Below are 11,753 nucleotides of genomic sequence, written 5' to 3'. Positions count from 1 at the left end.
CACTCACAACTCCAGTTCAGCAAACAGAGCAAAGAGGGGAAGGAGGTGGGAGCTTTATTTCTAGAGGAGGAGGAGAAGGTGCAGGCCTCTGAGCGAAGCGCGGTTTTGAACTGGGACTTGGCTATAGGCCCCTCGCTGTCTGGACGTCTGAGGTTAAACTGGAATCGCAACCGAATTACAAAGGCTGCTAGAAAAAACCAGAGAGCAGGGCAGCCTAGATACTCTCTCCCTAGACAAGTGACTTGCTCTCTCTCTCTAATGCCCAGTGAAGTTAATAAACCGGTCTCACACCGCATCACACTAGATCTTTAGCCCAAATACAGCCTCCGGTGGCCCCTGTACTTGTTACAAGTCCACCCCTTGCTAGACAGGACTTCCGGCCCCTCTCGTCCCAGGCACCGCTGCCCTCAACTGTCTGTATTCCTCCATCCCTTGATATAGTGCCCCTGTCCCTGATGCTGGGACATCATATCCTGTGATTGATTAGCCACTGATTGCTGTCCGGGAGAAAGGCGTCCGCTAATGATGACAACACCGGCGACCAAAGCTCCGAAGCTGTTAGACATCAACTCAGGAGCCCACGTCAATCTGAGCTGATAGTAACCTGGCAGTTCCCTGGCGGTTTCAGGTTTTTGGTATCTTATTGCTGAGGGGGAAATAAGCCTGCCTTGAGCTATCATTCCGGAGACACTCATTTGGACAATCGAAAACAAAAGATTTGGCGGTTTCGTTATTGTCGTTATTTTGTTTTCTTCCTGAAATGCTCAACAACAGCTCATCTGGATGGCCTGTGGTCTGTTTGGGAGAGGGGCGGGGAAATCCATTCTGACTATAATTTAAAAGAGAACGAATTCTTAAAATAGAGATATGGATGCGACAGAAAACCCCCACTACACCCGGCCTGAGTTCTAAAGACCCCTAGTGAGAATGGAAGGCGCTGGCTGTAGAGGCTCGGACAGTGCCTCCCGCCAACAGGCCAGAGCGGATCCTGGAAAAAACTGCCACCGAATTAAAAGTAGGCATTTAATCTCAGAGGCAACCGCTCCCTGGCACTTGCAAAATGTAGGACCCCACGTGACCCGGGGATGTGGTGGCCGCGGAGGGTGGCACTTCCTATAAGGTGCAGAGAGGGGACACGCGTGCTGCTCTCCCGGGGCTGCACTCCTTGTTGATTCCGAGGCTCGGGGCAAAAGTTTGGCTCTGTCTAAGGGAGACGTTTGGAGCCATCTATCTTATTTTGTTTGAAAAGTCACTCTTTCAAGTTGTCACTAGAATGACAGCTCAGAATAAAACTAATTTGCGGCCGGCCCTCCTCCTGGCTTCTCGGAGGAGCTCCCGTGAGCTGAGAGGCCAGCGGACTATAGTAGATTTGGGTCGGGATTTTGGGTTGTAGGGGCGCTGAGAAGATGGAGGCCTTTACCTAGGACTTGTGATAAAAGCACTTGGAGAAAAGTAGAGAGAAGGAAAATCGCGTGAGAGCAGAATACGGAAGGGACAGCCTGTGGACCGCCAGCGTGGTCTGTTGGGGCGTTTGGGGGTTAGGGGGTGCAGTACATCAGAGTACAGGAGCCTCAGTGATCTCCTCCTTCGCAGCTCCAGAAAAACTCCTGAGACGGACTCCGAGGCTCTGCGGGTGGCGGGTCCCCGAGCTGCAGGGGATAGAGGACAGCCAGAGGCCCTAGGAGTCGACTTTCGGCCCCTAAGCGGCTCCCAGATACTCTCAGGACTCTGCTCAGCCCACGCGGCCGCAGAAAACACTTTGGCGTGGCCAGGGCGTGGCTGAGCGTGGGGCCACGCCCCCTCTTTCCCAATTCCCCTCCACTCCGGAGTCCCATTGGTCACGAAGACAGCCAATGAGCGCACGGATCAAGGTCCTACCCCGGGTCTGACTCGAAAGCTCCTGCCAAAACTTTGGGAGTTTTTAGAGAGGAGTTTTTTTTTTTTTCCTTTTTTTTTTTTTTAAACTAACGGATGATTATTGTTGTTTTAAATTTAGCTCTTAGGGCTTAGCTGTTTGGGTTTTTCTTTCGGTGTCGGGCCCCTGTCTCCCCGGCTTCTGCGGAGTAGCAGAACGAGGCCGCGTCCGCCGCCTCGCCCCAGCGCCGGGCGATCGCCTCCATCCACCGGACGGAGAGCTTGCCCGCCGCGCCGCCTTTCAAGCCAAGCCAGGGGCCCAGGCCGTGGCGGGCGGCGATCGGGCCCTCGCCACGTCCCTCGGTGGCGCTAGGGCTCCCGGGCTGGCCCTCCGCTTCGGGGCGAGCGGAGAAGCGAAAGCAGCTCGGGCTGGGCTGGGACACCGCCTCTCCCCGAGCACCCACCCACTTCCCCACTCACCCAAGACCCCGCCGGGATCCTGCCAGGATGTTCGCAGCCGGCCTGGCTCCCTTCTACGCTTCCAACTTTAGTCTCTGGTCAGCCGCCTACTGCTCCTCCGCGGGCCCGGGCGGCTGCTCCTTCGCCTTGGACCCGGCCGCTGTCAAGAAACCCTCTTTCTGCATCGCGGACATCCTGCACGCCGGCGTCGGGGAGCCGGGACCCGCTGCAGAGGGACTGGTGGGGGCCTCGGCAGCCCTCACCGCACACTTGGGCTCCGTGCACCCGCACGCTTCCTTCCAAGCTGCCGCCAGATCCCCGCTCCGTCCCACCCCGGTGGTGGCGCCCTCAGAAGTCCCGGCTGGATTCCCTCAGCGGCTGTCTCCGCTCTCTGCCGCCTACCACCAGCATCTCCCGCAGCAACCACCAACGCAGCAACAGCAGCCGCAGCAACAGCCCCCGCCTCCACCCCGGGCGGGCTCCCTGCAGCCGCCGACTTCGGGGACGCGGGTGGTCCCCCACCATAGCGGCTCCGCCCCTGCCCCCTCCAGCAAAGACCTCAAATTTGGTATTGACCGAATTTTGTCTGCAGAATTTGACCCAAAAGTCAAGGAAGGCAACACTCTGAGAGGTACGTATTGCTGGAAGGCCTCAGGCCTCACAACCACCAAAGACGGCCTGATGTCATGTTGGTTTGGGGTGCTTTTATATTTAAAGACAAAACGGTAGAATGAGGGTGATGAAAACGAAATTAAAGAAGACTGTGTGACATGTAAAAGTCAACTATTCCATGTTTTAAAAAAAATACTTTCGGGTTGCTTTAACAGCACAAACAAAAGTTTTGCAAAAGTGTGTGCGATCCACCTTTTGAATGAAATAAGTGCAGAAAGACCTAGATCTTTCTGACAGGGAAATCTCAGCATCGGGACACTTTGCATTTATTTGATTTCCGGTAAAATCCTTAAGAATTGCGGGAAAAGCAAACCGGCTAGTCTAAGCTCTTGACGGGAGAAGGCTGAGTGGGGGGCCTGAAGGGTATAAATATAGGGTTTGTAGAATTCCTGGAAGGCGTCCGAAAATTACCACCTTAGCAACATTTTATGAAAAGCCTTTCCTTGCTGTGGGATGAACTGGACATTCTTGACACACACCCTGGGGCAATTCAGGCCCCACTGGCGGTTGTCTCAGACAGCCTTTCTTGTGAATAAGGGGTTCTTTTGGAGTTCGGCAGGCTAAAACTGGATCAAGGAAGAAGGGAAAGGAGGAACAAATCTGCCTAGAGTGTATGAGTTTGTGCAAGGTGTAACCGACTCTTCTTTCGCCCTGCCCAGATCTCACATCGCTGCTAACTGGTGGGCGGCCCACAGGGGTGCATCTGGCTGGCCTGCAGCCTTCGGCGGGACAGTTCTTCGCATCTCTAGATCCCATTAGCGAGGCGTCTGCCATCCTCAGCCCCTTAAGCTCCAACCCAAGAAATTCTGTTCAACATCAATTCCAAGACACGTTTCCAGGTAGAAAATTTTCTGAGTTCAGCCGGTGCTGCAAAGGCCAGCGGCAGTGCGGAAACCCCTAGTAGTTGGGGTGGAAGCCTCCTAGGTCCTCTGAGAGAAACTAAATGTTCTTTTTAGTGGTGCATTTGGAGAAGACCATGCTAGGGGAGCCAAGACAGTGTGTATGGGTGTGAGTCACCACAGTCCCTATTCTTTTCGCCCAGAGAGGGTGGTTTGAAAATAAAGTATTCAAAGTATTCTCTCTCTCTCTCTCTCTCTCTCTCTCTCTCTCTCTCTCTCTCTCTCTCTCACACACACACACACACACACACACACACACACACACACACACACCATTCTGCTTGACTGGTTATATCTTCTCTGAAAGACAATACCAGGGGAGTTGTCACTGCCATTCGGGCCACAGGGACAATTCCAACTGTTTCAGCATGTCGACGGCTTTGTTTTTGGTTTGTGCATTTCTCTTGAACCTCTACAAAGTGGCCTGAAAATATCTGTAAACATCTTCCTTAGGCCATTCCTAAACAAACAAAGGAGTAGTGAGGCGAGTGGCAATGCAAAAACACCTTTAAATATCTCTGAGACCAGAAGGCAGGAAGGCTGTGGCCTTAACACCAAAACGTGGCCCTGAATCTCTCTTCCTGCTGGTTGGCAGGTCCCTATGCTGTGCTTACCAAGGACACCATGCCACAGACGTACAAGCGGAAGCGCTCCTGGTCCCGTGCTGTCTTTTCCAACCTGCAAAGAAAAGGCCTGGAGAAGAGGTTTGAGATCCAGAAGTACGTGACCAAACCAGATCGAAAGCAGCTGGCGGCCATGCTGGGCCTCACGGATGCACAGGTACTCTCTCCGCTATCTCCAGGCTTCTCCCGCAGGCATTAAATGGTAAACGAGGCGAGGGCGTCAGGCCTCCTCCACTCGAGCTCGTCATCGCCTCCAGCAATCTAAACACAAGGTCTTGAATTTCTTGAGGCTCGAGGCTCTTGTGGTGAAGCAACTCAAAGCAAGGGGAGAGGCGGGTAGGGACGGAGATAAAGGGGAGGGACAACGACCCATTTCTGAAGATGTGTGTCAACAAGCACGCTTGTTTATTTTGGCCAAGTGGCCAAAAAACCTCGGAGAAAGCAAATAGGCCTCGGGAGATAATAATTATGCACTCGAGTGGAGCGTACTTCTCGGCAGTGGAGCGTAGTAGGAAGAGATAATAAAAGCAAAGTCAATAGCTTGTTGTTGGTCCCCGCCACCCCCACTGCATTGTGAAATCCCACTTGTGAGGAACTGAAAATATAATTTCAAACGGAATGGCTTAGTGTTACTTTAAGACAGGGATGGGGCAGCCACAGTCCCGCTTTCTGTCAACCCAGTCTCTGAAGATAGTGTCTGTTGGCAATGGAGTTGAGGGAAAGAAAAAAAAGATTTTCTTAGGACGGCCAAGAACTTTTTTTCAGTAGGTTTTACTGACTTGATTTAGAAAACGTATTGTCCCAGATTATCTCTCTCTCTCTCTCTCTCTCTCTCTCTCTCTCTCTCTCTCTCTTCCTCCCTCCCTCTCTCCCTCCCTCAATCCACCCCCCCCCCCCAATTTCAAGAACTAGAGTTTCTTTTTGCTTTCTTTTCTGACTAAAGCATACTCATCCTGTTAGGCCCTCTTGCTTCCGTGCTGAAGCCTAAGCAAACTGCTTTCTCATAGCTGCCTGTCAGACTTCTGTCCCTGTGTCTTTCTGTTCCTGTTACACAACGCGCTTCCTCAGCACACACGGTCATCATACTGGAAAGCCCAGACACGACACGTTCTACCAGCTGTGCATGTTATTTTTAAAGGAGGAAGCTGGAACTGGTGTGACTGCCTTGGGTCCCCCCAGGGGTCATATATTTGTATAGATTCCCCAATCCATCTCTTCCTTATCCCTGCATGCTATGCCGCACACTTAATGCCAGCATTTTCGGAGTCCCCCGGGAAATTAAATTTGTCCCCCCCCCCGCAAAGACGGCCAATGTCAACTCTTAGGCTAAAAAATACACCATCCTGATTCCCCTTTACTTAAAATCCAGCAGATAAGCCATGCTAGTGGGATCCAGCAGATGAGCCATGCCGTCCTTTTGCCCACTTCCACCCTTAAAACAGTGGCGGCCAAAAGGGCTGTAGTCTGAGTACCTATGAGGCAAAGGCAGGAGGATCTCAAGTTCAAGACTACCTTGGGTTCTAGAGAGACCCTTTCTCTAAAAATTTAAGATTGGTGGTGGTGTGGTTTTTGTAGTGAATTGCTTTGGGTAGAGTGTGGGAGAGGGTTTACAGAACCGGAATTCTTGACCGAAAGTCACAAAAAAAAAAAAAAAAAAAAAGAAAGAAAGAAAGAAAGAAAGAAAGGAAGGAAGGAAGGAAGGAAGGAAGAACCGCGTCATGGTGTACACAGTTGGGATATACGTGCCGTTTAGGTGTCAGGACTCCTTAACTTGAATCCTTCTTACACGAGTCCTGAGTTTGGTGAGATTACGAAGCAGTATGCAAAACTCTGCCCTTCCAACTTGCACTCAGGTCATTTAGGGTTGAGATTCGAGGGTCGCACTTAAAGAATTGTTCCTAGTGGGTTGGGTGGGTTTCCCGCCTTGACTGAGCCTGGGTTTTTATGCTGGGTCACTGCATGTGCATAGCGGAGGCATAGCAATGCTGTGTGTGTGTGTGTGTGTGTGTGTGTGTGTGTGTGTGTGTGTGTGTGTGTGTGTAAGTCCGGGTGCGATGAACTTGTTATTTATCTAGCATCTCTTCTGATGTGGCGCACAGGTGAAGGTGTGGTTCCAGAACCGGAGGATGAAGTGGCGGCATTCTAAGGAGGCGCAGGCGCAAAAGGACAAGGACAAGGAAGCGGGCGAAAAGCCTTCGGGCGGAGTCCCCGCCGAGGGAGAAAGAGAAGAGAGGAGCCCCAGCCGTTCCGAGGGCGAAGCCGAGAGCGAGAGCAGTGACTCGGAGTCCCTGGACATGGCCCCCAGCGACACAGAACGGACTGAGGGAACAGAGAGGTCCCTGCACCAAACTACAGTCATCAAGGCCTCAGCCGCGGGTGCCCTCATCACAGCCAGCAGCAGCGCGAGTGGGAGCAGCTTCAGCTTCAGCAGCTCCAGCAGCCTGGGTAGCAGCAACGGCAGCGCGGGGAGCGCCAGCAGCCTTGGCAGCAACTGCTCGGAGCTGCTTCCCTCGCACCAGCCCTCAGTCACCAGCGGTCCTCAAAGCCCTGAGATTGCCCAGGTTCCGCTTGCAGGTTTATAGACTGGACCGAGGGCATGGCGTGTAGCTTCCCCAACACTGGCTGGAGATTGTGCCTACTTTAAGTTGGTGGCAAGGGTCGCCGAGATGGGAGCCGGACGCCGTGGGCAGCCTCTTTGGGGTTCATGCCTTTTCTCTTGCTGCCAAGGCTCCCTAAGGCCCACAACCCCCTTCCCCACAAAGAGTGGAGAGTTTTAAGGTCCCTGGCCAAAGAAAGAATTCGACTGTTCTCCCTACCCAAGCAGCTCACACTGTGAAGTGTTCGGTGGAACTGTTCCTCTGAGCACCAGGGGTCTTGGCGTAAGGACAAGCTGCACTTAGGAGGCCTTTAACTTGTAAATAAAATGTTTACTACGGTTTGTAAAAGGCCGTTTGGCGTACAGGCTTGCTGGGTTGATGAGTTTATTAAATCCCAAAGATGGGGGACCAGAACATTGGCCCCAAGCACTGCAGATGGCAAGAGGTGGAGCAGGGGAACGCAGCCCCAGAGCCTTGTTACTGACTAGATCCCTGTCGGGTGGTAGAGATTTCACCCAGCACTGAGGGACTTGGCGACCCCCACCTGTGACTGCCTGGGTGTGAGGCTTATAAAGGGACAGACTAGAGTCTTGGGCCTGTTCTGCAGATGGCTTCCTTAAGCAGAGCCGGGATGCACTGAACTCAGAGTTTATGTGGAATCCGCCCTGCTGCTGAGCTGGACTCCAACCAGGCACAGCCCTGCTCACAAAGCCCTTGCTAAGTAAGCTCCCAGCCCGGAATCCGAGGGCTATACCCGGGTAACTGTAGTGATGGGTTAAAGAAACCCAAAGCAGTGTCTCGAGAAAAGAACGGAAAGCTCACAGTCGTTAGGAACGGGGATCAGACTTCCAAGGGCCAGCGGGCTGCTTTTAAAGAGGCGAATGTAATTAAGTAGCGATGCAGTGACTCGAAATGTCCCACAGGGGTGAAGCTGGGTGTGGAACATCTAGGAAACGATACCTACCCTGTACCCATGCAAAACCTTTGCAGCTCTCCCACCGGAGACACACACCACAGTATGAGCCAGGTTCCCAACCGTCACTAGGAGGAATACCAGGAAGGCTTTTGTTTTTAAAGGTGGGGCCTTCTTCTCCAACCTGTTCCTTCCACTCACTTTCTAACGATGTGGAAAGCATTAAGATGATAAAATCCATCTTTAGGGAAAATTTTGAAACAGCAGGAGCAAGAGCAGCAGCACTAACAACGAAGAGGCCCCTAACAATTTTTGGCACAGGGTGGTAACAGGGCACAAGGTCTCTTAGGAATACACCCTAGCATCTAATTCCTGCAGTTCCTCCGGCCCAAGAAAGGGAGGAGAGAGCTGAGGTCAGATCTTAGAAGGCGGTGCTCTCCTGGAAGGAGCTGAGGTGCTGGGGCCGAAGACCGTCAGTCTTGCTTATCTGCGCTCCTTCCCCTCACTCCCTGGAGCTGGTTTCTGCCTGCCTTCTTGCTCTGAACTTGTGGCTGAGGGCTGGATTGAAGATGAGGAAGATAATATATTTAGAAAGATCATAGTGAAAGCAGTTGGGGAAAAGCAAGAATAAATCAAGATAGAAGGCCCCTCCCTAGGACCCCAATTTAAAGACGCAGTGAGCCAGCTATTATCCCTAGTTACTCACAAGAGGAGGGCTATAGGCAGCCTCTAACAGCCCGGGGCTTCAGGTGGGGATGGGACAGCTCCTTAAATATCCCTTTGGGCTTTTCTTCTCGAACTTTAGCGTTCCCCCTGTACCTCAAGTTTTCAGCTATTGCTTAGATTTCTCCTCTTAACTCCAAAAATGTTAAAACCCTGGAATTCAAACAGTCCAAAGACACACTTAAAATTCTGACGTTAAAGAGAGCAGAGCCAGGGTATGCCCACCTAGGCGAGGGGCCTGGCCTGTCTGGGGAGAGACTGGGATTGGGGGAGGCAGTACTTCATGCCGCCGACTGCGGTTTTCCACTGTCTCTGGTTTCCCCCTCTCCTGCCTGCTTCTAACCCAATGGCAGCAGCTTTTCTTCTTCACTTTTAGACTTAGTAACCGAAGGAAAGGAACCATCGCTGGGGTAAAATAATGGTGTACTTTTTCTGGTTAGAACTTCGGTTTTTTTTTTTTTTTTTTTTTTTTTTTTTTTTTTGGCCACCTTGGGCAGGACCCGGGACTTGCGGTGAGCTCTGGTACCTGGAAGAGGTGGCCGAATGCGTCCCATCTGGAATGGGTAGTCTGAAACTCCCTCTCCCTCCTAGTTTCTGATGGAGACATCTACCAGTCATAACATCACAAATCCTGTGAAGTTTCATTTACATGAAAAAGGGGGAGCTGCAGAGAGAAGCCCCCTCCCGCTCTGTCAGGCTGTGCAACTGGACTTCAGGCTGCCTTAAGGTGCGGGTCTTTTCTTGCTGGAGGCTGCTTGCTCCGCTACTGGGTGAGGTCTTTCTGGAAGCGCTTGATCCTAGCTTGGGCAACTAAGGACTGAGGTTCCTGAGGCGCAGAGAAGACTAAGTGTAGAAGATGAACGGACGCCAGATTTCCAGGCTGGTTGGAGCCTGAAGGAGGTGGGCGTGCGAGGCTCCGGAGCCATGCAGGGGTAACGAAACAGAGCGGGGCTGAGGCCTGCGCCCCTCTTTTAGGGCGCGTGGTTCGACTTTTAGGGTGTGGGATTGGAGATTTCCTCCAAGCAGTAGTAACTCCACGGAACAGGGCTTTCCTTATCCCTTGCAGTCCCCTCAGTGCAGAGCCGACTGAACCAAGACACCAAGACCTTCGAAAAACAGTCGCAAGAGTGGTGACCCGTGTGAATTTCATTAGGAAGGAGTAGGAGTCTGACACACAACCTCCAACCCTGCACTCACCACTCACTGACACACATCGGAGACAGAAAGACTCCTACGGTCTTCTCTCTCTCTCTCTCTCTCTCTCTCTCTCTCTCTCTCTCTCTCTCTCTCTCCCTCTCTCTCTCTCTCCCTCCCTCCCTCCCCCCCCCCCTCTCTCTCTCTCTCTCTCTCTCTCTCTCTCTCTCTCTCTCTCTCTCTCTCTCTCTCTCTCGTGTGTTCGCGTGCGCGCGGCAGAATGGATTGTGAAGAGGTTCACCTTCACTGTATGGCAAAAGAAGGCGAAGATCCTCACACCGCACCACCTTATTCTAAGTCTGCGGGTGGGACGTTTGTCTCCGTAGCGTTTGTCTGGCGCCACATTCCGTAGACCAAAACCACCGCAAAACACCGCAAAACAGATCCACCTTCTTCATTTGCTGTCCTCTGCAGAAAGTGGGGAGGAGCCTGGATTCGAGGAGTGTGCCACCCCGCTTTCCAGTCCCACTGGGGCCAAAGCTGTCAGGTACTGAGCAACAGCAGGGCAAAGTTTTTTCTCTAAGGAAGATTCTAGCAGACTCAGCCAAGGAAACCACTCCCTTTCTTCACCCACTCCTCACCCCTCCAAGGATTGGCAGAGGCTGCTGTAGATCCAGCCCTCACAAATCCCAGACCCACCCTCCCTCCCTCCAAGCCTCAGAAGGACCACAAGAAAAGCCAGGAACTCTGAATCTTTTCTCTGACTGTCCTTCCTCTCCAGCCCCTGGCAGGCTTGGTGGCTGGGCCATACTGCACCAGTGGAAAAGGCAAGGGAATATTGTTAGTTCCAAGTAGACTTTTCTTTTTCAAGGTCCCAGAGGTCCAAGAACCCCGAAACTGAGCCCAGGTTTCCCTGCCCAGGGTCACAGCTCACTGTAGAGTTCTCAGAGGCAAGGTAGAAACCCCACTCTGTAAGGGGGAGTTACAGTGAACATTACTTTATGGGACTTTAACCAGTTTTGGGACAGGACCGCCTTCTCTCCAAGCTATGTCATTTTAAGCAGACTGGCGGGATAGGCTTGTGGCTAGCAACAGAAAATAGTTCCGTTTTAATGTCTCCATGTTGTCCAGGGTTCCTAAGGCAAGTCAGAGGCTCTTCTACAGGGCATGTCCCCATTCTGCTTACCAAGTGGGATGATACTTACCACTTGGGAAGATATTCTCAAACCTGCTCTCCCTTTATAGGCAGACTGAAAACTGTAGGACCTTGGGGCCTTTTGCTCCCCTTCACCATTTCAGAAAACAAGGATGTGTGTTTCCATACTATGATCACTTCTGATGTCGCCACTCTAGGGGATGAGACACTCGTGACAGGAAGAAAAGTGATGACATGTGTTCAAGACCACCTGGTGAGTGAATGCCAGGTCAGAGATGGAGCTTGAGACTCACATCTTCTGAAGAATGCAGGATATGAGCACTTTCTCCTGGTAGACCTGACCAGTAGGTTCTGATCAGGATGATCAAAGCTCACTGAATTTTTACAGAGGAGACTAAAAGTCTCTGAACCAAAGCCTAGGGACTCTGGGCCCCTTTCAGTGGGTCTGTAAGGGGTGTTGGTGGTGCTAGTGGGTGGCCCCGAGGGATTATTTCTTGAGAGGTGGCAGGCCTAGGCATCTGCTGGTTGACATCTTGCTTTCCAGCTTGAGACATTCCTGGCTGTGCTGCTGAGCTCTGAGGGTCCTAGTATCTGTGGTGTCTTTCAGCTTTCCTTGGTTATCTCTGTGGGAGGAGGGGGGAGAGAGCAAAACTGCAATGGCACTCGGGGGTACCTGAGGTACTGGTACTCTCTCCTTCCCTCTGCCTTTCTCCTTAACTTAAC

At 52.2% G+C, this 11,753-nt stretch overlaps 1 protein-coding gene across 1 annotated transcript; it reads left to right on the top strand.

The window, feature by feature from the left end:
* Positions 1-2,039: 2,039 nt before the first annotated feature.
* Hlx (H2.0-like homeobox) lies at positions 2,040-7,452 on the top strand. Its single transcript, NM_001077674.1, has 4 exons — positions 2,040-2,944; positions 3,645-3,824; positions 4,480-4,664; positions 6,607-7,452. The coding sequence occupies exons 1-4, from the start codon at positions 2,362-2,364 to the stop codon at positions 7,087-7,089; spliced, it is 1,431 nt and encodes a 476-aa protein (NP_001071142.1). The 5' UTR covers positions 2,040-2,361; the 3' UTR covers positions 7,090-7,452.
* Positions 7,453-11,753: the final 4,301 nt, after the last annotated feature.

This window comes from Rattus norvegicus, chromosome 13 (genome assembly GCF_036323735.1).
Source record: "Rattus norvegicus strain BN/NHsdMcwi chromosome 13, GRCr8, whole genome shotgun sequence".
Taxonomy (NCBI): Eukaryota; Metazoa; Chordata; class Mammalia; order Rodentia; family Muridae; genus Rattus; species Rattus norvegicus.
The sequence above is the reverse complement of the archived record's forward strand: the minus strand, read 5'-3'. Positions and strand labels throughout refer to the sequence as shown.

What these genes read in the sequence shown, in the direction of transcription:
- Hlx (NM_001077674.1), top strand. Translation starts at nt 2,362, where the DNA reads ATGTTCGCAGCCGGCCTGGCTCCCTTCTACGCTTCCAACTTTAGTCTC. An exon ending in GGAAGGCAACACTCTGAGAG is followed by an intron (nt 2,945 to 3,644) that starts GTACGTATTGCT and finishes CGCCCTGCCCAG; the next exon opens with ATCTCACATCGCTGCTAACT. An exon ending in ATTCCAAGACACGTTTCCAG is followed by an intron (nt 3,825 to 4,479) that starts GTAGAAAATTTT and finishes GCTGGTTGGCAG; the next exon opens with GTCCCTATGCTGTGCTTACC.